General features: G+C 42.3%; 1 protein-coding gene across 3 annotated transcripts in view; it reads left to right on the forward strand.

Moving 5' to 3' along the window:
* LOC112262692 (hexokinase-2-like) overlaps positions 1–26305 on the forward strand; it is a 92396-nt gene that overhangs the window by 33842 nt on the left and 32249 nt on the right. For all 3 annotated transcript variants that reach the window (XM_042331433.1, XM_042331431.1, XM_042331432.1), the window contains exons 6-9: positions 3778–3877; positions 17920–18103; positions 19825–19986; positions 20153–20386. In XM_042331433.1, coding sequence (XP_042187367.1) covers positions 3778–3877; positions 17920–18103; positions 19825–19986; positions 20153–20386 — 680 coding nt within the window. The remainder of the gene's footprint in view (positions 1–3777; positions 3878–17919; positions 18104–19824; positions 19987–20152; positions 20387–26305) is intronic.

Consider the following 26305-nt stretch of genomic DNA (forward strand, 5'->3'; position numbering starts at 1 on the left):
CTCATACACGAGACGTATGTGTCAGGGTCTACAGACAATCACGAACTACAAAAGGAAAACCAGCCACATCGGACACCAACGTCTTGCTTCCAGATAAGCTAAACACCTTCTTCACCTGCTTTGAGGATAACACAGTGCCACTGAGGTGGTCCGCTACCAAGGACTGTAGGTTCTGCTTCTCCGTGGCCAACATGATTAAAACATTTAAGATTGTTAACCCTCGCAAGGCTGCCGTGCCAGATGGCATCCCTAGCCTGTCCACCAAGCATGCACAGACCAGCTGGCTGGAGTGTTTACAGACATATTCAATCTCCCTGTCCCAGTCTGCTGTCCCCACATGCTTCAAGATGGCCACCATTTTTCCTGTACCCAAGAAAGCAAAGGTACCTGAACTAAATGTCTATTGCCTCATTGCATCCACTTCTGTCATTAGGAAGTGCTTTGAGAGACTAGTCATGGATCATATCACCACTACCTTACCTGACACCCTAGACCCACTTCAATTTGCATACCGCCTCAATAGATCCACAGACGATACAATCTCCATCACACTGCACTATCCCATCTGGACAAGAGGAAAACCTAAGTAAGAATGCTGTTCATTGACTATAGATCAGAATTCAGCACCTTAGTACCCTCCAATCTCATCATTAAGCTCGGGGCCCTGGGTCTGAATCCCGCCCTGTGCAACTGGGTCCTGGACTTCCTGACAGGCCACCCCCAGGTGGTGAAGGTAGGAAACACCGCCACTTTGCTGATCCTCAACACTGTGACCCCATAGGGTTCCGTGCTCAGCCCCCTCCTGTACTCCCTGTTCACCCATGACTGCGTGGCCACGTCATTGTGCAGACTCAACAGTAGTATTCTTGATTACCATCAATGACGAGACAGCCTACAGGGATGTGTTAAGGGCTCTGAGTGTGGTGCCATGAAAAAAATAACCTCTCACTTCATCAAAACAAAGGAGCTGATCATGGACTTCAGGAAACAGCAAAGGGAGCACCCCCCTTTCCACATCAACGGGACCGCAGTGGAGAAGGTGGAAAGCTTCAAGTTCCTCGGCGTACACATCACTGACAAACTGAAATGGTCCGCACACACAGACAGTGTGGTGAACAAGGCGCAACAGAGAAATGTTAGATATTACTTGTTCGACATTGCTGCACTGTTGGAGCTACAAACTCAAGCATTTCGCTATACCCGCAATAACATCTGCTAAACATGTATGTGACCAATAAAATTTGATTTCAATGAGAAAAATTAAGAACTTAACGTTTCTTCAAGTGCAGTCGCAAAAACCATCAAGCGCTATTCCCACTAAGCGCGAACTAGATGGGATATCATTTGTTTTTCAACAGTACAATGACCCAAAACACAGCTCCAGGCTGTGTAAGGGCTATTTTGACCAAGAAGGAGAGTGATTGAGTGCTGCATCATATGAACTGGCCTCCACAATCACCTGACCTCAACCCAACTGAGAGGGTTTGTGATGAGTTGGACCGCAGTATAATTGCACAAGGCGAGACCCAAATGCAGACACAGGAGGCAGATGGTTGAGCTCCGATATTTATTGCACCAAAAGGGTTAGGCAAAAAGGCAGGTTGGGGAAAGGCGAGGGTTAATAAACCAGGTCAGAGTCCAAGGGGATAGGCAGGCTAGAGGTTAGGCAGGCGGACCACAGGTTAGAGTGGTCAGGCAGGCGTATTTGGCGTCAGGACCGACAAGGGTCAAAACCATGAGGGCCAGGAAAAAATAGACTGGGAAAAATAGGAGCTAGGAGAAATGCTGGTTGACTTGGCAAAACAAGATGAACTGGCACAGAGAGAAACACAGGGATCAATACACCGGGGACAAATTATTGTCTCCACCCACCTGGTGGTGTGTGGAGACAATCATCAAGACAGGTGAAATAGATCAAGGCATAACAGAACCCCCCCCCCTATGTGGACCTCTTGCTCTTGTTCTGGGAAGAGTGGAGGTTGATACCCCATAGAGCACTCAAAACGGGAGAGTCCCGTGGCTGAACAGGGAAGGGTGTTCCGACCATACTCCACCCAGACCAGTTGTCAACTCCAGGTGGTGGGGTTGGTTGAGACCAGGCATCTTATGGTGGTTTCTAGGTCCTGATTAGCTCGCGCCGACTGGCCGTTGGATTGGGGATGGAATCAGGAGGACAGGCTGGCCAACAACCCAATAAGGGTGCAGAAATGGGTGGCCTTGGAGAACCGGTCCACTACCGTCAGAATGACAATGTTGCCATCAGATGGAGGGAGCCCAGTGACCAAGTATACAAAGTATACAAGCGGTGGACACTTTTTCTGTGCTTTTAGGGCCCATAATGCAATTCTTCAATTCTTCCGAAAATGGGTATGGCTTCACAACGGTTTCAGATTTGAAGAAAATGACGGAAAATATGCAGCCGAAGTCCAACAAGATCAGATACAAATTAATTTCTTTAACTAATTATGCCAAACATTAAAATGTTGAGTAATGTAAAAAAGTCATGATTTAAATGAATTACATCACATGTTATGTTGGCTGACAATTTGTTAGCTACACTATCCTTATGAACCGCATAGCATTACAGCAGTATGTACCGGTATGCTAGTTACCTAATGTGAGTTGGCTACTAATACATCGAACTTGCCATGCAGTATATTAACTATATGCTAACTACGCAGCTTTTATTGACTTGATTATTCACTTCATTCTTAGCTAAGTGATATAGTCGTTGTGCCTTCTCAATGGACATTGTTAATTCTGGCCATCTACTCTGATTTCAGAGCACTCTCACCTGAGTGTTCCAGAGCGCAGAATAACAGAATTTATGAACGCTCAAAACCTGTTGAATGTGGCTGGTGTCGGTAAACGTCGGCAAAAAAAGCATTATTTTGCCAGCAGTACATTTACAGTCACCAACGCTCTGAATAACATGAAAACAGCCTAACCAGCTCTGTTTGGGCAAGTAAAATGGTCAGAGTGAGGTGTTCTCTCATTTGTGTCTGGGTGCAGTTGGGAGGTCAAACGCTCGGATCAACTCTACTCCTCGGCCAGAGCGTCCAGTGTGTGCTCTGAACGCTCTGAGCTAACAAACGGGTAATCTGACACTGCTCTGGATTTTCAAATGCTCAGAGGGCACTCTGGCACTCCAGATTGAATTTACAAATACACCCGAAATCGTAAAATGTCTAGCAAGTTAAGCTAACAAGCTAGCAAGAGGTTGCATAGCAACAGCATCAATTTCTGATACAGAGAAAATGCTAATACGCTCAACTGAAACGATACTGTTTGTAGCATGTTTTTTAAATGCTAAATTATCTGAAATTGATTGTGTAGCTTATCGAAGATGTTTTGGACATGAAGCACGACATGCATGGGATTTGTGCCACAAATGCTAAAATGTGTGGATTTGGAAACAGTCACAGGGTAACTAAACCAAAGCATGGATTGCTGTCATACCTTGTCCATAGACTACTTACAGGGTTAGGAAACCAATATGTAATTTGTGTGTGATTTAAATTGGCTGCTAAAAACGGACCATTAGTGTTGATCTAGGATCAGTTTTGACATTTAGATGACAATAAGATCACATGGACATGTTGGACCTGATCCTAGAACTGCACTACTACCCTGATCACAACCTTTACTTGTCTTTACTTATCTTTACTTGTTGATCTTCATGGGTGTTGCGTCATGCGTAATGATGTCAATCACAGCACACTGGCTACTAGGTAAGTCACTTGATAAGTTAATTATGTCCTGTTTATTTCTTTCTAGGATTTTGACATTGACATTGTGTCGGTGATCAACGACACTGTGGGCACCATGATGACCTGTGGATACGATGATCATCACTGTGAAATAGGCCTAATTGTCGGTGAGTCTCACCAGGATCCTGTTGCACGTACAGTGGGGAGAACAAGTATTTGATACACTGCCGATTTTGAAGGTTTTCCTACTTACAAAGTATGTAGAGGTCTGTAATTTTTATCATAGGTACACTTCAACTGTGAGCGACGGAATCTAAAACAAAAATCCAGAAAATAACATTGTATGATTTTGGAGAGGTCGGAGTCTGTCGGCCGGACCTCACTAGTCGCAGGATTTCATCTGGAGAGAGAGGGGAGAAAGAAGTCAAGGCGTAGGGTAGTTGTGTGAGTGGGACCAGTGGACTCAATAGGCTGAGTGAATGAGGAGCGGATGTCATCATCTTTCTTTTCAAAGTAGTTGACAAAGTCGTAGGGAGGGATTGGAGAATTAAGGAGGGAAAAGGTGGAAAATAGTTTCCTACGGTTAGAGGCAGAAGCTTAACATTTTGATTGATAGAAAGTGGCTCTAGCAGCAGAAGGTAGAGAGAAGGGAATGAAAGGATGATTGGTTGAAAACAAAACTTTTTCGCTCAGCTGCCCGCAGCCCTGTAAGCTCGCAATGAGTCAGAGTAGGAGGGGAGGGCTGAGAAGAAGGGGAGGGCCGAGCCGGCCGGGAGGAAAGGGAGCAGTGGATGTCCTAGGATGCGGAAAGGGAGAAGAGTAAGGTTGAAGAGGGAAATTCAGGAGACGTGGAGAAGGATTTAGCAGAAGGGAGAGATGATAGGATAGAAGAAGAAAGAGTAGTGAGAGCGAAGATTGCGACGGCGCATGACAATCTGTGTAGGGTTGGAGGAGAGGGAGACAGAAAAGGAAACAAAGTAATGATCAGAGACCTGGAGGGGGGTTGCAGTGAGATTAGTAGGTGAACAGCCTCTAGTAAAGATGATGTGAAGCGTATTCCCTGCCTTGTGAGTGGGAGGGGACTGGGAAAGGGTGAGGTCAAAAGAGGCAAAGAGTTGGAAAGAAAAGAATTCAAGACAGACATCGGGAGGTTAAAGTCGCCCAGTACGAAGAGGGGTGACCATCAGGAAATTAGCTTATGAAGGTGTCAAGCTCATTGAGGAACTCTAAATGTACCTGGTGGGCAATAGATGACAACAATGTTAAGCTTAAGTGGACAAGTGACAGTAACAAGGAATTCAAATGAGGAGATTGACAGGTGAGTGAGGGAGAAAATATCATCTCCATTTAGGAGAAATTAGTAGGCCTGTGCCAGCACTTTGACAACCAGATGCTCTTGTACTACGAGAGAATACGTAGTCCGATGAAGAGAGCAGCTGGAGTAGCAGTGTTCTCTGGGCTGGTCCAGGTCTCCGTCAGGGCCAAAAAGTCTAGGGACTGAATGGCAGCATAGGCTGAGATGAATCCAGCGCTCTTGACCGCAGATCGGCAGTTCCAAACACTGCCGGGAACCAGGAATTCATGGGTTGTGTGTGAGTAGGGTACACTAAATTAGAATGGTTGCAGCAAAGGGGTGGGGAGCATCTAATGCCTAGAAGGAGACACAGGTATAGAAACCACACATGGTTGCCAATGCTACAAAAGAGCAAAAGGAGATAATTTGAAAATAACAAGGTTAGAGCCTCAAGTGAGAGAGTGGTGCCTTCCTCAAACAACTCGGCAGAACTGTCTTTGTTTCGGCGACGAGACCAGCGCTGACACGACCGTCGCTTACAGCTGTGGCTGAGAAAACAGGGAAGACCTAAGTACTAACACTAATTGCTAATTATCTAGCAGAGGTGAAGTGCACACCTCCCGGTACTAATGGTTGATTTCCTAGGAGAGGAGAAACCACTCCCCCTACAATGCAGCCACTGATTACCAAAACAACAACAGTCAAATATTGACCTGCTCATTAATCCTGGTTGATAGTGCAACAATCAGCTGCAAGTTATGAGCAGTGAGCAGTTCACACACCAAATAGGCTACTGGGAAGACAGATGGCACTTAAAGTAGCTAGCAAAAAGACAGTACTAGACAAAACATTAAGAAAATACTTATACTGAACGCAAAAGAGAGCAAATAATTCCACCAAAGCAGTGCAAAATGTCCAGTCAGAAAATATTGTTTTTCTCTCTGTCGGATGCAAGGGCCATATAGCCTAAACTTGTAAAAATGTTAAATAATGAACACTTCCTAAGTATCTCCATAAGTATTTAGAAGTTTTTTAAAAAGTAAACAGCTGTAAGTCGCTTGGGGTATGTCTCTATCAGTTTTGCACATCGAGAGACTGAAATTTTTTCCCATTCCTCCTTGCAAAACAGCTCGAGCTCAGTGAGGTTGGATGGAGAGCATTTGTGAACAGCAGTTTTCAGTTCTTTCCACAGATTCTCGATTGGATTCAGGTCTGGACTTTGACTTGGCCATTCTAACACCTGGATATGTTTATTTTTGAACCATTCCATTGTAGATTTTGTTTTATGTTTTGGATCATTGTCTTGTTGGAAGACAAATCTCTGTCCCAGTCTCAGGTCTTTTGCAGACTCCATCAGGTTTTCTTCCAGAATGGTCCTGTATTTGGCTCCATCCATCTTCCCATCAATTTGAACCATATTCCCTGTCCCTGCTGAAGAAAAGCAGGCCCAAACCATGATGCTGCCACCACCATGTTTGACAGTGGGGATGGTGTGTTCAGGGTGATGGGCTGTGTTGCTTTTACGCCAAACATAACGTTTTGCATTGTTGCCAAAAAGTTCAATTTTGGTTTCATCTGACCAGAGCACCTTCTTCCACATGTTTGGTGTGTCTCCCAGGTGGCTTGTGGCAAACTTTAAACGACACTTTTTATGGATATCTTTAAGAAATGGCTTTCTTCTTGCCACTCTTCCATAAAGGCCAGATTTGTGCAATATACGACTGATGGTTGTCCTATGGACAGAGTCTCCCACCTCAGCTGTAGATCTCTGCAGTTCATCCAGAGTGATCATGGGCCTCTTGGCTGCATCTCTGATCAGTCTTCTCCTTGTATGAGCTGAAAGTTTAGAGGGACGGCCAGGTCTTGGTAGATTTGCAGTGGTCTGATACTCCTTCCATTTCAATATTATCGCTTGCACAGTGCTCCTTGGGATGTTTAAAGCTTGGGAAATCTTTTTGTATCCAAATCCGGCTTTAAACTTCTTCACAACAGTATCTCGGACCTGCCTGGTGTGTTCCTTGTTCTTCATGATGCTTTTTAAAAAGTAGGCTATATTTCTTTCTCTTTCCATTCGATAGGCTTTGAATATGACTTTGGGCTACGCTTTCATCATTTTAAGCATGCGTGGCTTCCTCCTGATCAAACCATTAATAATTCTAATGGGAGTTCCATCTCAAAAAGTTGTTTCAATGGTCTAAAAAATGTAAGGTAGCCAGAGTAGGGATGGGCATTTTAAATAATTTCACAATCGAATAATATCTACATTTTTTCTCTCGAATATCTGGATTTTCGAAATACATGTATTAAAAAAAAAAAAAGTTTAAACTTGGTAACTGGCTTGCTGTGCAGCCTATGCGACTCGGGAGATCTGTTTGCTTGCAGCAGTGTGGGGGATGGGCAGGGGCCAATAAATTTGACATGAGGGAGAGAGTAGCCATGCAGACCTGCGCTAGTTTGACAAACTTGTAGATACCGTAGGTTATCTATCATCCCATCTTCTAGTGCTTCTCTTGACTGCATCAAATCGATGTGATGAAGTTAGCTAAAATAGATTAGCCTAAGATATCTAGGCTAATTGAGGCTCTTTTGCTGAGCTTCCCATCCCTCTCTACAACAACTACATTCAGATTAAACAACAGCCTATCTAATGGTTGCTTGCTGTAGCCTACTCATTCTCATTTAGCTAATTTAATTCCAGAATTTGTCTTCAATTTTGCATTGATTAGAAATCTCCCAAATTGCTTGCTACAAATGGAGCCACAGATTGTAGCCTAGTGCCACTTGGATTGTCCGACAATAACAACAAATGTGTGAAAACTGTGTAGATTAAAGTGTGTATTTTTATGGGGCGCATGTCATAAAAACTATACTGAACAACAATATAACAACAACAACAATATATATACATGCAACAATTTCAACAATTTTACTGAGTTACAGTTCATGTAAGGAAATCAGTTAATTTAAATTAATGAATTAGGCCATAGTCTATGGATTTCCCATGACTGGGCAGGGGCCTGGGATGGCATAGGCCCACCCACTTGGGAGCGAGGCCCACCTACTGGTGAGCCAAGCCCAGCCAATCCAAATAAGTTTTTCCTCACAAAAGGGCTTCATTACAGACAGAAACGAGAGCCCCAGCTCCGCTAAAACCATTGACAACTACATAATGTTTTCAAGGGATTGGGAAATAAATGTTATAACTATTTGTTTTAATATCATCACCTATTGAGCATAGTCGGAACTACAAATGTTTAATTATTCCATGCAAAACAATTGTGCACATTTAGCCCTATCATCAGAGTTGTACAGCAAATAACTATGCTTTTCATGATCCGTAAACATCAATGATCATGTAATGTCAGATACAGTGCCTTGCGAAAGTATTCGGCCCCCTTGATGGAGCCAAATACAGGACCATTCTGGAAGAAAACCTGATGGAGTCTGCAAAAGACCTGAGACTGGGACAGAGATTTGTCTTCCAACAAGACAATGATCCAAAACATAAAACAAAATCTACAATGGAATGGTTCAAAAATAAACATATCCAGGTGTTAGAATGGCCAAGTCAAAGTCCAGACCTGAATCCAATCGAGAATCTGTGGAAAGAACTGAAAACTGCTGTTCACAAATGCTCTCCATCCAACCTCACTGAGCTCGAGCTGTTTTGCAAGGAGGAATGGGAAAAAATTTCAGTCTCTCGATGTGCAAAACTGATAGAGACATACCCCAAGCGACTTACAGCTGTAATCGCAGCAAAAGGTGGCGCTACAAAGTATTAACTTAAGGGGGCTGAATAATTTTGCACAACCAATTTTTCAGTTTTTGATTTGTTAAAAAAGTTTGAAATATCCAATAAATGTCGTTCCACTTCATGATTGTGTCCCACTTGTTGATTCTTCACAAAAAAATACAGTTTTATATCTTTATGTTTGAAGCCTGAAATGTGGCAAAAGGTCGCAAAGTTCAAGGGGGCCGAATACTTTCGCAAGGCACTGTATGTGAAGGTACATTTGAAGTCTGAAGTTTGCATACACCTAAGCCAAATGTATTTAAACTCAGTTTTTCACAATTCCTGACATTTAATCCAAGTAAGAATTCCCTGTCTTAGGTCAGTTAGGATCACCACTTAATTTTAAGAATGTGAAATGTCAGAATAATAGTAGAGAGAATGATTTATTTCAGCTTTTATATCTTACATCACATTCCCAGTGGGTCAGAAGTTTACATACACTCAATTAGTATTTGGTAGCATTGCCTTTAAATTGTTTAACTTGGGTCAAACGTTTCGGGTAGCCTTCCGCAAGCTTCCCACAATAAGTTGGCTGAGTTTTGGCCCATTCCTCCTGACAGAGCTGGTGTAACTGAGTCAGGTTTGTAGGCCTCCTTGCTCGCACACGCTTTTTCAGTACTTCCCACACATTTTATATAGGTTTGAGGTCAGGGCTTTGTGATAGCCATTCAAATACCTTGACTTTGTTGTCCTTAAGCCATTTTGCCACAACTTTGGAAGTATGCTTGGGGTCATTGTCCATTTGGAAGACCCATTTGCGACCAAGCTTTAACTTCCTGACTGATGTCTTGAGATGTTGCTTCAATATATCCACATAATTTTCCTACCTCATGATGCCATCTCTTTTGTGAAGTGCACCAGGCCCTCCTGCAGCAAAGCAAACCCACAACATGATGCTGCCACCCCGTGCTTCATGGTGTTCTTTGGCTTGCAAGCCTACCCCTTTTTCCTCCAAACATAAAGATGGTCATTATTGCCAAACAGTTCTATTTTGTTTCATCAGACCAGAAGACATTTCTCCAAAAAGTACAATTTTGTCCCCATGTGCAGTTTCAAACTGTAGTCTGGGTTTGTTATGGTGGTTTTGGAGCAGTGGCTTCTTCCCTGCTGAGCGGCCTGTCAGGTTGTCGTTATAGGACTCATTTTACTGTGGCTATAGATACTTTTGTACCAGTTTCCTCCAGCATCTTCACAAGGTCCTTTGCTGTCGTTCTGGGATTGATTTGCACTTTTCTCACCAAAGTGCATTCATCTCTAGGAGACAGAATGCGTCTCCTTCCTGAGCGGTATGACGGCTGCGTGGTCCCATGGTGTTTATACTTGTGTACTGTTGTTTGTACAGATGAACGTGGTACCTTCAGGCATTTGGAAATTGCTCCCAAGGATGAACCAGACTTGTGGAGGTCTTGGCTGATTTATTTTGATTTTCCCATGATGTCAAGCAAAGGGGCACTGAGTTTGAAGGTAGGCCTTGAAATACATCCACAGGTACACCTCCAATTGACTGAAATGATGTCAGTTAGCCTATCAGAATCTTCTAAAGCCATGACATAATTTTCTGGAATTTTCCAAGCTGTTTAAAGGCACAGTCAACTTAGTGTAGTTAAATTTCTGACCCACTGGAATTGTGATTTAAGTGAAATAATCTGTCAGTAAACAATTGTTGGAAAAATTACTTGTGTCATGCACGAAGTAGATGTTCTAACCGACTTGCCAAAACTACAGTTTGTTAACAAGAAATTTGTGGAGTGGTTGAAAAACTAGTTTTAATGACTCCAACCTAAGCTGTGTATGACTGTGTATACAGTATGTATATGTAATATTTATTTATGTTTTAAGTAATCCCAAGTGGATGGGGTTTGTCGGGGGGAGGGGGGAACATATACCTATACCTTCTCTTTCATATATTGTTTTACTATCCTTCAAATATGCATATTGCATAGTATATCTTAGATAACTAAGGTTGTTCCCTTCAGAATCTCTTCCCTAGATGTAAACTTTATTGTGTTGGCCCTGGATAGAGCTTCAGGTTTTCATGGTAGCATTTTGCTCTAGTCTAGGAGAGGTAGATGCAGCCTTCCAACAGGGGGAAGCCCAGCATAGGATCCAAGGTTTTCTTCTGGGTAGCTCTTTTTTTTATTTTCTTTATGTTCTATTGCTCTGACCTTTCAGGACACTGGCCATGTAATCGTACTAACATTCATTTCTGATGACTATGCCTAATTCACATACTCTAGGCTCCACATGCTTTATCAGCTGGGACCTGAAAGGAATTAACCAGGTGATCAAGCGTAGCCAAGTGTATGCTCATCTTAAATCCTTAGGTCCGGACATTGTTTTTCTCCAAGAGGCCCATCTCCGGTCCAGCAACCATGACAAACTAAAGAGAGGATAGGTACACCAACTATTTCACTCCAACTTTGGTGCTAAGGCCAGCGGGGCAGCCATCCTTATCAGAAAAGGCACCCCCCCCGTTTGTCTCCTCCAAAGTCATTTGAGATTCTTATTGCAGATATATTACAGTGATGGGGAAATTGTTTAGCACACAGGTTATTCTGGCTAACCTCTATGGTACTAATTGGGATGACATTCAATTTTTCTTTGACCTCATCACAACACTTCCCGACCTTAACTCTCATCATTTGATATTGGGCGGAGATTTAAATTGTGTATTGCATCCAAGTCTTGACAGATCCAGACCGAAGCCCAACAATGTAATTTCAAAACCAGGCGCAGTAATCAACTCATTTCTAGAATCCTATCATTTTTCTGATCGATGGAGGAGGAGCAGTCCCACTCCTTTTTTCCTCCAGTCCACCGCTCACACTCTAGGAATGACTTTTTCCTGCTGGACAATAGAATTCTTCCTTTTGTAACTAATAGCAAATATCACAGCATCGTTATCTCAGAAGATAGCCCTGTCCAGCTAGATATCTGCTTTCCGGACAGTACTGTGTCACAACGCGCTTGACGACTTGACCCACTACTACTATCCTGTAGTGCCTTTAAAAAATACATATCAACTCACATTGATGTATATTTACAGATAAACTGTACCTGACGTGTCTCACTCTGTGTGGGAGTTGTTTAAAGCATATCTCAGGGGCCAAATGATTTCATACACAGAGTATGACAACAAACAGAGCACCAAACACTTATCGGAGCTATCTCAACACATGCTAGATGTGGACAATAGATATGCCTCTTCTCCAACTCCTGAAATCTACAAAGAGAGACTGCTACACCAATCCGAATTTGACAATATTTCCACCAAACAAACGGCGCAGCTTCTGTTTAAGTCGAGGCAAAAATTCTATGAACACGGAGAGAAAGCTGGCAAGTTGTTATCGCACCCGCTTCGACAATCTGCTGCTAGCAGCACCATACCTGGAATATGTGTTGCAGCTGATTTAACTTCTACCAATCCCAAAGAAATCAACAATCAATATAAGCAATTCTATTCTGCTCTTTACTCGTTAGAGGCTCTTCCTGACACATCTCGTATGCATGCATTTCCAGACAATCTGGACATCCCCGGTCTCAATTCAGATGAACAAACCAACATGGATGCCTCAATAAGTGATGATGAAGCTACTCTGGCAATCCAGTCCATGCAGAGCCGTGAAGTCCCTGGGCCTGATGGCTTCCCTATTGAATTTTGTAAAGCATTCTCCTCTTAATTATTCCCTATTCTCAGCTCAATGTACAATGAAATCCTTTCTAGTCAGAAACTGCCACAGACACTTACCCAGGCGACTATTTTGGTTTTGCAGAAAAAAGACAAGAATCCCCTAGACTGTGGCTCGTACCTCCCTGTAATCTTTTTGTGCTGCGGTTATAAAATTCTCACTACGGTCCTCTCGTGCCTTTTAGAGACAGTGATGCCTAATATAATTACTCTGACCAAACCGGATTTCTCTCAGGTAGGCAATCATTTTATAGTATGCACCGGCTATTTATTGTTTTTTATTCTGCCCTCTCAAGTCTACAGCCAGAGGTTGTCATCTCTCTTGATGCTGAAAAGGCTTCCGACCGGGTTGAGTGGGAATTTCTATTTACAGTACCAGAGAGATTTGGTTTTGGCCTGTCATTCCTTTCCTGGATTAAGATTTTATACTCTTCCCCAGTGGCTTCTGTTCACACCAACAATGTTACCTCCAGCTACTTCCCTCTCCACAGGGGGGCTAGGCAGGGTTTCTGTTTATCCCTTTTCCTATTTAATATGGCTATTGAGCCTCTTGCTATCGCTCTGCGGGCGGAGGAGAGGATTAAGGGAATATTGAGGGGCAACATGACTCACAAGGTGTCCTTATATGCAGACAATCTTCTTTTACACATCTCTAACCCTGTGGAGTCTATACCCTATCTCTTGGACATGCTACAAGGTTTTGGGGCATTCTCTGGTTATAAGTTAAACCTAACAAAAAGTGTGCTCCTCCCCATTAATCAGTTAACAGAAGGAATTGGGTATGTCAATTTCCCATTTATGGTGGAGCATCAGGTCTTTACTTATTTGGGGATAAAGGTCACACACTCATTTAAGGCTCTGTTTAAACAACTTCAAAACACTCCTGGAGTGCACTAAGCAGGATTTCATAAGGTGGTCGTCTCTTCCCATTTCATTAACAGGTTGCATTAATTCTGTTAAGGTGACTACTACCTAGGTTTTTGTACTTATTCTAAATGATCCCCATTTTTCTGCCAATGTCTATGTTGAAACAACTGGACAGGTACATTTTCAACTTAATGTGGAATAAGTCAAATCCACCAATGAGAAGGGTATATCTAGGGAGACATAAGCCCACAGGGCTGGGCTGGGCCTTCCCAATCTTTTACAGTACTACTGGTCAGCAAATATATCTAAATGTGTTTATTGGGTTTCTACATTTCAAAACAAGCATGACCCAACTTGGGCCATCATGGAGTTACAGTCAAGCCTTCCAACTTCTCCGGTCTCGCTCCTGTACACCCCAATATCCTTGAATCTTGGCGCCCATGTTTTGAATCCCATTGTTAAGAACTCCCTTAAAATCTTGTCCCAATTCCGAAATCACTTTAGCCTTAAACAAGCAAGCGGCTTCTCCCCATTAACATCTAATCATATCTTCCCAGCGTCACAGATTGACACTGCATTCCAGTGCTGGCATAGGAACCGTCTGGTGGTTTTTTTTGTGACCCATTTGTTGATAATACATTTGTCTCATTTGATACTTTCTGACGGTTTACCATAATATTCCCAATACCCACTTTTTTAGATACTTGCAAACTCGCAGCTTTGCCAAAAAACTTTTCCCTTCATTTCCACTCGAGCCTACTAAGTGTCCAGTCGTGAGATGCTTAGATCTCAACCCTTATCTGAAGGGCACAATCTCCAGATTATACAACATAATACAGAACATTAATCTGCCTTCCTTTGCAATACAAAATCTGCATGGGAGCAAGACGTAGGTGGCGAGCTACCCAATGATATATGGCAACAAAGTATTGAGCGTATCCACACTAGAGGTCGACCGATTAATCGGAATGGCCGATTAATTAGGGCCGATTTCAAGTTTTCATAACAATCGGAAATCTGTATTTTTGGGCGCCGATTTGTATTTATATATATATATACTGTGTGTGTATATATATATATATATATATATATATATATATATATATATTTTACACCTTTATTTAACGAGGCAAGTCAGTTAAGAACACATTCTTATTTTCAATGACTGCCTAGGAACGGTGGGTTAACTGCCTCGGTCAGGGGCAGAACGACAGATTTTCACTTTGTCAGCTCGGGGGATCCAATTTTGCAACATTCCAGTTAACTAGTCCAACGCAATAACAACCTGCCTCTCTCTCGTTGCACTCCACAATGAGACTGCCTGTTACGCGAATGCAGTAAGCCAAGGTAAGTTGCTAGCTAGCATTAAACTTATCTTATAAAAAACAATCAATCATAATCACTAGTTAACTACACATGATTGATGATATTACTAGATATTATCTAGCATGTCCTGCGTTGCATATAATCTGACTGAGCATACAAGCATACAAGTATCTGACTGAGCGGTGGTAGGCAGATGCAGGCGCGTAAACATTCACTCAAACAGCACTTTCGTGTGTTTTCGCAGCAGCTCTTCATTGTGCGTCAAGCATTGCGCTGTTTATGACTTCAGGCCTATCAACTCCCGAGATGAGGCTGGTGTAACCGAAGTGAAATGGCTAGCTAGTTACCGCACGCTAATCAAATAAAATACAATTTATTTATAGAGCCCCTTGTACATCAGCTGATATCTCAAAGTGTTGTACAGAAACCCAGCCTAAAACCCCAAACAGCAAGCAATGCAGGTATTGAAGCACGTTGGCTAGGAAAAACTTCCTAGAAAGGCCAAAACCCAGGAAGAAACCTAGAGAGGAACCAGGCTATGAAGGGTGGTCAGTCCTCTTCTGGCAGTGCTGGGTGGAGATTATAACAGAACATGGCCAAGATGTTCAAATGTTCATAAATGACCAGAATAGTCAAATAATAGGTCTGGGACAGGTAGCACGTCCGGTGAACAGGTCAGGATTCCATAGCCGCTGGCAGAACAGTTGAAACTGGAGCAGCAGCACGGCCAGGTGGACTGGGGACAGCAAGGAGTCATCATGCCAGGTAGTCCTGAGGCATGGCTCTAGGGCTCAGGTCCTCTGAGAGAGAGAACGAGAGAATTAGAGAGAGCATACTTAAATTCACACAGGACACCGGATAAGACAGGAGAAGTTCTCCAGATATAACAAACTGACCCTAGCCCCCCGACACATAAACTACTGCAGCATAAATACTGGAGGCTGAGACAGGAGGGGTAAGGAGACACTGTGGCCCCATCTGATGATACCCCCGGACAGGGCCAAACAGGAAGGATATAACCCCACCCACGTTGCCAAAGCACAGCCCCCACACCACTAGAGGGATATCTTCAACCACCAACTTACCATCCTGAGACAAGGCCGAGAATAGCCCACAAAGATCTCCGCCATGGCACCACCCAAGGGGGGTTGTCTCAGAGTTTATAGAGTTTCAAACATCACTCGCTCTGAGCCTTCTAGTGGTTGTTCCCCTTGTTCTGCATGGGTAACGCTGCTTCGATGGTGGCTGTTGTCATTGTGTTGCTGGTTCGAGCCCAGGGAGGAGCGAGGAGAGGGACGGAAGCTATACTGTTACACTGGCAATACTAAAGTGCCTATAAGAACATCCAATAGTCAAAGGTTATTGAAATACAAATGGTATAGAGGGAAATAGTCCTATAATTCCTATTATAACTACAACCTAAAACTTCTTACCTGGGAATATTGAAGACTCATGTTAAAAGGAACCACCAGCTTTCATATGTTCTCATGTTCTGAGTAAGGAACTGAAACGTTAGCTTTTTTACATAACACATATTGCACTTTTACTTTCTTCTCCAACTTTGTTTTTGCATTATTTAAACCAAATTGAACATGTTTCATTATTTACTTGAGGCTACATTGATTTTATTGATGTATTATATTAAGTTAAAATAAGTGTTTATTCAGTATTGTTGTAATTGTCATTACTACAAATTAATTAATTAATTAATCGGCCGATTCATTCTCAGTTCTTTCCACAGGAAAGGAAGACCCAGAGTTACATCTGCTGCAGAGGATAAGTTCATTAGCGTTAACTGTACCTTAGATTGCAGCCCAAATAAATGCTTCACAGAGTTCACTTTTTCATTGGAGACTGTGTGAATCAGGCCTTCTTGGTCGAATTGCTGCAAAGAAACCACAATTAAAGGGCACCAATAATAAGAAGAGACTTGCTTGGGGCAAGAAACAAGAGCAATGGACATTAGACCGGTGGAAATCTTTCCTTTGGTCTGATGAGTCCAAATTTGAGATTTTTTGGTTCAACCACCCTGTCTTTGTGAGACACAGAGTAGGTGAACGGATGATCACCCTATGTGTGGTTCCCACTGTGAAGCATGGAAGAGAAGGTGTGATGCTGTGGGGGTGCTTTGCTGGTGACACTGTCTGTGATTTATTTAGAATACAAGGCACATGTAACCAGCATGGCTACCACAGCATTCTGCAGCGATATGCCATCCTATCTGGTTTGTGCTTCGTGGGACTATCATTTGTTTTTCAACAGGACAATGACCCAAAACACACCTCCAAGCTGTGTAAGGGCTATTTGACCAAAAAGGAGAGTGATGGAGTGCTGCATCAGATCAACCTGGCCTCCACAATCACCTGACCTCAACCAATTGAGATGGTTTGGGATGAGTTGGACCGTAGAGTGACAGAAAGGCAGCCAACAATATGTGGGAACTCCTTCAAGACTGTTGGACAAGCATTCCAGGTGATGCTGGGTGAGAGAATACCAAGCGTGTGCAAAGCTGTCATCAAGGCAAGGGGTGGCTACTTTCAAGAATACAAAATGTATTTTGATTTGTTTAACCCTTTTTTGTTTACTACATGATTCCATGTGTTATTTCATAGTTTTGATGTGTTTACTATTATTCTAAAATGTAGAAAGTAGTAAAAATAAAGAAAATCCTTGAACGAGTAGGTGTGACCAAATTAGGGTGAGAAAAGCTTACCGTTGAAACGTGTCTGTAAGTTTAGTACAATTATAAACCTAGAAGTGTGGTTGTTGAGGGAAGGTGAACCTATATGCAGGCAGGAAATGAAAAACTATTTATATCATCAGATTAGTCATACATTCTCAATATACAAATTATTTAATTTAAAACACTATTTGAAAAAAAAAACACCCAGCATCTCGTGTCTATTGTTCAACAAAACAAACATTTATTTTGCTTATCATCTCAAAAATGTAGCTGGCACAAATGACAGCAGGGATACTCTGTTGTAACCAAGCCTGGAGGGCCAGATGGAGTACTGTTAGTTTCCAGATTTGAGAGAATCCTTGAATTACAGTATGGAGCCGAGCTCAAGACTAGTGTAATGTAGGGCTCACCTGGGCCTGGAAAGAGGTGTCTAAAATAGCCCAGGACAGAAAGAGATAGAAGGGGGGCCCTTTTGAGGCCTTAAATGCCGCATGGCGTGATGAGGCCTTCGTAAGTAAGAAGTACAGTATGACCATGTTGTCTGTTGCTGCCCCCCAGGCACTGGCACCAATGCCTGCTACATGGAGGAGATGCGTCACCTGGAGCTGGTGGAAGGGGACGAGGGGAGGATGTGTGTTAACATGGAGTGGGGGGCATTTGGGGACGATGGCGCTCTGGATGATCTTCGTACAGACTTCGACCAGGAGATCGACGCCGGCTCCCTCAACCCCGGCAAACAGCTGTGAGTGACAGACAGACAACTGGCCCGCCCTCTACTTCTACTATATTGTTTATTACACTAGTCCTCTCTGTCTGTTGCCCAATGCCACCTGGAAAATATATCAACCTCCAGCTGCTATATACAGTGCCTTGCGAAAGTATTCGGCCCCCTTGAACTTTGCGACCTTTTGCCACATTTCAGGCTTCAAACATAAAGATATAAAACTGTATTTTTTTGTGAAGAATCAAAAACAAGTGGGACACAATCATGAAGTCGAACGACATTTATTGGATATTTCAAACTTGTTTAACAAATCAAAAACTGAAAAATTGGGCGTGCAAAATTATTCAGCCCCTTTACTTTCAGTGCAGCAAACTCTCTCCAGAAGTTCAGTGAGGATCTCTGAATGATCCAATGTTGACCTAAATGACTAATGATGATAAATACAATCCACCTGTGTGTAATCAAGTCTCCGTATAAATGCACCTGCACTGTGATAGTCTCAAAGGTCCGTTAAAAGCGCATATAGCATCATGAACAACAAGGAACACACCAGGCAGGTCCGAGATACTGTTGTGAAGAAGTTTAAAGCCGGATTTGGATACAAAAATATTTTCCAAGCTTTAAACATCCCAAGGTGCACTGTGCAAGCGATTGAAATGGAAGGAGTATCAGACCACTGCAAATCTACCAAGACCTGGCCGTCCCTCTAAACTTTCAGCTCATACAAGGAGAAGACTGATCAGAGATGCAGCCAAGAGGCCCATGATCACTCTGGAGGAACTGCAGAGATCTACAGCTGAGGTGGGAGACTCTGTCCATAGGACAACAATCAGTCAGAAACCAAAATTGAACTTTTTGGCAACAATGCAAAACGTTATGTTTGGCGTAAAAGCAACACAGCTCATCACCCTGACCACACCATCCCCACTGTCAAACATGGTGGTGGCAGCATCATGGTTTGGGCCTGCTTTTCTTCAGCAGGGACAGGGAAGATGGTTAAAATTGATGGGAAGATGGATGGAGCCAAATACAGGACCATTCTGGAAGAAAACCTGATGGAGTCTGCAAAAGACCTGAGACTGGGACGGAGATTTGTCTTCCAACAAGACAATGATCCAAAACATAAAGCAAAATCTACAATGGAATGGTTCAAAAATAAACATATCCAGGTGTTAGAATGGCCAAGTCAAAGTCCAGACCTGAATCCAATCGAGAATCTGTGGAAAGAACTGAAAACTGCTGTTCACAAATGCTCTCCATCCAACCTCACTGAGCTTGAGCTGTTTTGCAAGGAGGAATGGGAAAAAATTTCAGTCTCTCGATGTGCAAAACTGATAGAGACATACCCCAAGCGACTTACAGCTGTAATCGCAGCAAAAGGTGGCGCTACAAAGTATTAACTTTAGGGGGCTGAATAATTTTGCACGCCCAATTTTTCAGTTTTTGATTTGTTAAAAAAGTTTGAAATATCCAATAAATGTCGTTCCACTTCATGATTATGTCCCACTTGTTGTTGATTCTTCACAACAAATACAGTTTTATATCTTTATGTTTGAAGCCTGAAATGTGGCAAAAGGTCGCAGAGTTCAAGGGGGCCGAATACTTTCGCAAGGCACTGTAGATCTGGCTTTGTGTTGAAAGTGTAATTTTCAGCTTGTTGTTAAGTATCACCCTCAGAATTTACTCACAGCTAGCCAGGTGTTGTTGTAAATGTGTGACAGCCTGCTGGGTGTGTGTAGATTTGAGAAGATGATCAGTGGGATGTACATGGGCGAGCTGGTGCGTCTGATCCTAGTAAAGATGGCCAAGGAGGACATGGTGTTTCAGGGTCACACCACCCCTGACCTCGTCACCAATGGACAACTCCAGACCAGCTTTGTCTCTGCCATCGAGAATGACAAGTTAGTAGTTTTTGTGTGTGTACGATATGTGGGCCTATCTTGATATAACTTGGTTCATGATGATGATGATGATAATAGGTAGTAAATGTAATTCATACAAATACCAAACTGAATGTTATACTTTATAAGCTGGTATGTAACTGAGGTGGTACTATTTTCCTGACAGAGACAAGGAGGGTCTGGTGAGTGCAGAGAAGATGCTGAGGGGGCTGGGCCTGGACCCCTCTGTGGAGGACTGCGTGGCCACTCGGAGGGTGTGTCAAGTGGTGTCGACCCGGGCCGCCCACCTGTGTGCTGCCACCCTGGCCGCTGTGTTAAGACAGATCAGAGACAACAAGGCTGCAGAGAGGCTGAGGACAACAATAGGAGTGGACGGCTCTGTCTACAAGAACCACCCACAGTGAGTGGGGGGGGGTGCGCAAGGTGTGTGTGTGCAAGTGCATGTATGAGTGAGGGTATGCGCGAGTGTGTGGGGTTGCGTGTGTGTGAGTGAGTGCTTGCGTATGTATTAGTGCGTGTGTGTATCTCCGTGTGTGAGCATGGAGATACTGTACTCTGGGGTTATCTCTAACATAGTTGAGGTCAATGATGCTGCCATTGCAGCTCCCTTAAATTCAGAATAGAACAGATGAAGTGTTGCACTTGACATGGCACTCTGATAATCTACTCTGAGGCACTACTCACTGAAGTATAGAAGACATACTCTCATTTCTATAAGAATTAACTAAACTAGACTGCACAGTGTAATTACAGTGGAACTGACCCTCCGATCTTAAAGCTCCCATGCAGTCTTTAATTTTTTTTTTTAAGTCATCACTGTATGTCTAATACATCACTCTGTGTTTATTTAATAAAAATAACTCCAAATTATATGTTTTATAATGTTTTTCCTGGAGCCCAGGGCCTAAAAAATGTTTGGTCCACCAACCACTGTGGTAGGTAGATTAAAAAAAATCTAACATCCACTCAGATTTTTTACCTTCCAAAAATGTTTTTGTTGTTGCTAAAATTTCACCAACAAACAGAAAAAACGGATGAACATGCTTTGTAAAGTTTCTAAACCAATAATACATTTATTACTAGTAAGGTAGCCTGGCGGGTAGGAGTATTGGGCCACTAACCGAAAGGTTGCTGGATCGTATCGCCGACATGTCTGTAAATGTAATTCTGACCCTGAGCAAGGCACTTAACCCCCAACAACAACTGCTCCCAGGGCGCCAAAGATGTCGATTAAGGCAACCCCCATCACCACTCTTGATTCAGCCACCGGCACCACTCAAGGACATTCAGAGACTTGTCCCGAAGCCACTCCTGCATTGTCTTGGCTGTGTGCTTAGTGTCGTTGTCCTGTTGGAAGGTGAACCTTCGCCCAGGTCTGAGGTCTTGAGCACTCTGGAGCAGGTTTTGATCAAGGATCTCTTTGTACTTTGCGCCGTTCATCTTTCCCTCTATCCTGACTAGTCTCCCTGCCACTGCAAAACATCCCCCTTTTTATACCTGTGCACAGCGCTTCTAAAAATGAAGCTTTCACTCAGCTCTTCACGTGTACACAGCCCCCAGCCAGGCAGTGTTGCAGTGCGATGTAGGATAGGTTAAGTAGGAGTCGTAGTTCTTTGACTTAGTACAATTTAATTTACCAGCTATGGAACAAAACAGCAGAAATTCTTTGAAAACAGCTACTGTAGAATTTGTTTTGCTATAAATGTGATCATACTTGACTATTTTTATTGTTAAATGCTCGCACTGTGGAGCCCTTACCATCCAATGCCAAAATGTACTCGCATTTGGCGGGTGGCAGGTGTTAATTTTAAATCCTGCCTTAGGCTTTTGGCCATTGAAATGCTCAGTCTGATCGTGTGGACATTAGGACACAACTTTGAAGATATTTACATACAAAGCCCTGATTGGCTGATTGGATGGTCTAATCCTGAATGCTGATTGGTTAAAACCACATTCCAGCCGGTGTCTATTCCGGGAAGTTGCCACAGATGCCTATTTACTCTGTTCCATCTGACTGCGCAATCCAATGTCTCATCAGCCCAGCCAGGCAACTTATAAACTTGATTTCCACTATAAAAAGCATCTAGACATGATCTCACATTTCTTTTAGACTAACATTTTGTTTTCAACAGCAGAGATTTTCTGTCTGTCCCTCAGACATTTGCAACATTGTTTCAATATTGAAATTCGAACTCCTGCTGTCCCATAGTAATGAACGTGTAGGGAGTTTGGACGAGACAGACTTAAAAATTCCCTCTCTTAGGTCAGTTAAGATCACCACTTTATTTTAAGAATGTCAAATGTCAAAATAATTGTCTCGAGAATGATTTATTTCATATTTTTTCTTTCATCACATTCCCAGTGGGTCAGAAGTTTTCATACACTCAATTAGTATTTGGTAGCATTGCCTTTAATTGTTTAACTTGGGTCAAACGTTTCGGGTAGCCTTCCACAAGCTTCCCACAATAAGTTGGGTGAGTTTTGGCCCATTCTTCCTGACAGAACTGGTGTAACTGAGTCAGGTTTGTAAGCCTCCTTGCACACACTTTTTCAGTTTTGCCCACACATTTCCTATAGGATTGAGATCAAGGCTTTGTGATGGCCACTCCAATACCTTAACTTCGTTGTCCTTAAGCCATTTTGCCACAACTTTGGAAGTATGCTTGGGGTCATTGTCCATTTGGAAGACCCATTTGCGAACAATCTTTAACTTCCTGACTGATGTCTTGAGATGTTGCTTCAACATCCATCTAATTTGTGAAGTGCACCAGTCCCTTCTGCAGCAAAGCACTCCCACAACATGATGCTGCCACCCCCATGCTTTCACGGTTGGGATGGTGTTCTTCGACTTGTAAAGCCTCCCCCTTTTTCCTCCAAACATAATGATGGTCATTATGGTCAAACGGTTCTATTTTTGTTTCATCAGACCAGAGGACATTTCTCCAAAAAGTACAATCTTTGTCCCCATGTGCAGTTCCAAACCGTAGTCGGGCTTTTTTATGGCGGATTTGGAACAGTGGCTTCTTCCTTGCTGAGTGGCCTTTCAGGTTATGTCGATATAGGACTCGTTTTACTGTGGATATAGATACTTTTGTACCTGTTTCCTTCAACATCTTCACAAGGTCCTTTGCTGTTGTTCTGTGATTCATTTGCGCTTTTCACACCAAAGTACGTTGATCTCTAGGAGACAGAACGCGTCTCCTTCCTGAGCGGTATGACGGCTGTGTGGGCCCATGGTGTATACTTGCATACTATTGTTTGTACAGATGAACGTGGTACCTTCGGGCATTTGGAAATTGCTCCCAAGGATAACCAGACTTGTGGAGGTCAAAATGTATTTTTCTGTGGTCTTGGCTGATTTCTTCTGATTTTCCCATGTCAAGCAAAGAGGCACTGAGTTTGAAGGTAGGCCTTGAAATACATCCACAGGTACACCTTCAATTGACTGAAATTATGACATATTATGACAAGCCATGACATATTTTCTAGAATTTCCCAAGCTGTTGTATCTAGGGATCATTTTTTTTATTTTTGGAAAAATAACGTTCCCAAAGTAAATAGGCTATTTTTCAGGACCAGAAAATAGAATATGCATATAATTGACAGCTTAGGATAGAAAACACTCTAAAGTTTCCAAAACTGTAAAGATATTGTCTGTGAGTATAACAGAACTGATATTGCAGGCAAAAGAATGAGAAAAATCCAATCAGGAACGCAGCGGTTTCTAAATAAGAGTCCCTTCCTATGCTTCCCTATTGAGCAGTGAATGGGATATCAATGAGATTCCTTTTTCTATGGCTTCCTTAATGTGTCTAGTATCACAAGACATAGTTTCAGGCTTTTATTTTGAAAAATGAGCGTGTACAACAACATTGCGTCAGTGTCCACCTGATGGCTCTTTGTGTATTACAGAGGTAGCCATTTTTCCTTACTGAAAAAAGCTCTGTCCCGGTTTATATTATCGAATAGATATTTGAAAAACACCTTGAGGGTTGATTACAAACAACGTTTGCCATGTTTCTGTCGATATTATGGAGCTAATTTGGAATATTTTTTTGCGTTGTCGTGACTGCAATTTCCGGTCGTTTTCTCAGCCAAACGTGAAGAACTAGTTATTTTTGGCTACAAAAATTATTTTTCTGGAAAAATGGAACATTTGCTATCTAACTGGGAGTCTCGTGAGTGAAAACATCCGAAGCTCATCAAAGGTAAACGATTTAATTTGATTGCTTTTCTGATTTTCGTGACCAGATTGCCATGCTGCTAGCTAGGTATAATGCTATGTTAGGCTATCGATAAATTTACACAAATGCTTGTCTTGCTTTGGCTGTAAAGCATATTTTCAAAATCTGAGATGACCGGGTGATTAACAAAAGGCTAAGCTGTGTTTGAATATTTTTCACTTGTGATTTCATGAATATGAATATTTTCTAGTAAGATTTTTTGTCCGTTGCATTATGCTACTTAGTGTCAGTTGATGACAATTCTCCCGGATCTGGGATGGGTAGATCCAAGAGTTAAAGGCACAGTCAACTTAGTGTATGTAAACTTCTGACCCACTGGAATTGTGATACAGTGAGTTATACGTAAAAATAATCTGTAAACAATTGTTGGAAAAATAACTTGTCATGCATAAAGTAGATGTCCTCACCGACTTGCCATAACTAGTTTGTTCACAAGACATTTGTGGAGTGGTTGAAAAACGAGTTTTAATGACTCCAACCTAAGTGTATGTAAACTTCCGATTTCACCTGTATACAAAAAAATGTCAATTGAAAAAAGGTAAAACGGAACACAGCTAATTTGCAGTCTTTCCAGCTTCAGTTTGAAGAGATTGTGTTGCTGTGTTATCTCCTCTGAACAACAGTGTCCTAACGAGTGAGCACATTTTCTATGCCAGGCGAAATTGCACCTCATTAATGAATTGTTATGGATTTATCCAAATAAATGTCACTAGAAAACAGATTATGCAAATGCGGCTACTTTGCTGTTATTCTGTCTGCACTTTTTGACGTGACTGTAAATTAGCCGTAGTTAGCTAGCTAGTGTTGGTATTCCTTTCATTGTTCCTTGTCAATCATTGGCTCATTGGTGAAATTAGAATTATGACAATATCTTTAATTAAATCATTCAAAAACCTTTATTAATGCAATTGCAGGCAGAAGTTGATAACAGGAACATAACACATGTTTCCGAGTAAGTTCTGCATCAAAGAAAAGGTCCCATGTTATTTTATTAAACCCGAAGTCCAGGCCTAGTGATGTCACTGCCTACTGTAGTGGAAATTTCCTGTATTTACCAAATCATGAGACCAAACCACCACACAACACAGAGTTATCATAAAGTCCATCTTTAATTATTGTGAGCTCCATCACAACCCTGTGACTCTCAGATCAATTCAGTGTCTATAAATGAATTCTCTGAGAGTGCTTACAAAACAGTTCGTAGTATCATTTCTATCCAAGACACACCCATCTCAACTCACATGATGAATAACAGATCTTAGGAACATTACAAAGGAAGACTTTACTTGAGAGAGGCGTATCCCATAGCCAGACAGCATTAGCTATAAATTATCGTTCAGTTAGCTCTCCTAAAATGAGGTTCTACTACTCGTTCTTGGTACAACATAGTACCAAGACATTACCTCATCCACTAGCATATATCAAATACACCCCCTCCTGGACAAGATCACAGAGACACAGTGACTGGCACACAGACATTGTGGAGCCAAGAGATAATTGGTTCCCCCTCAATCATCCCTTCACATGGTTTAAAAGATATGTTTACATATGAAGACAAGCTTGACCTCTCCCCTCTCTGCGGCCCAAGTAACTGAACCCAGGAGAGGAAAGGATAACTGCAAATGGCCACCACTATAGTACAACAAGATACATTCTAAATGAGAAGTAACTCACAAGCATATAATGAAAATAAAACATCTTATCTATGTTACCCAACTATTCTGATTCATCCCCAACACTACATCATTATCTTTTACTCATGAGGTGAAATGAGTCCAAAACCATGCCTACTCAACACTAAAACTCTTATTTATATAGCTATCTAAAAGCTTAGCAGTAAATATCCAAATTTATTTATAGTGGAATGTCTAACTAATCTCTTATCTCTTACACTCCCCTGCAGAGTTCTGTCTTCACAGTCAAACATTTCTCAGACAGTTTCTTCATAAGAGGCAGAGAGCCTAGAAAAGTACTGTGGAACAATATTAAACCTCATAATGTATATATATTGTTAATCTGTAGTCTAGGACCCTATAAATGTAAGGAGGGAGGGGTCTTATAACCCCTCCCCTTCT

The sequence above is a fragment of the Oncorhynchus tshawytscha genome, linkage group LG12 (genome assembly GCF_018296145.1).
Source record: "Oncorhynchus tshawytscha isolate Ot180627B linkage group LG12, Otsh_v2.0, whole genome shotgun sequence".
NCBI classification, from domain to species: Eukaryota; Metazoa; Chordata; class Actinopteri; order Salmoniformes; family Salmonidae; genus Oncorhynchus; species Oncorhynchus tshawytscha.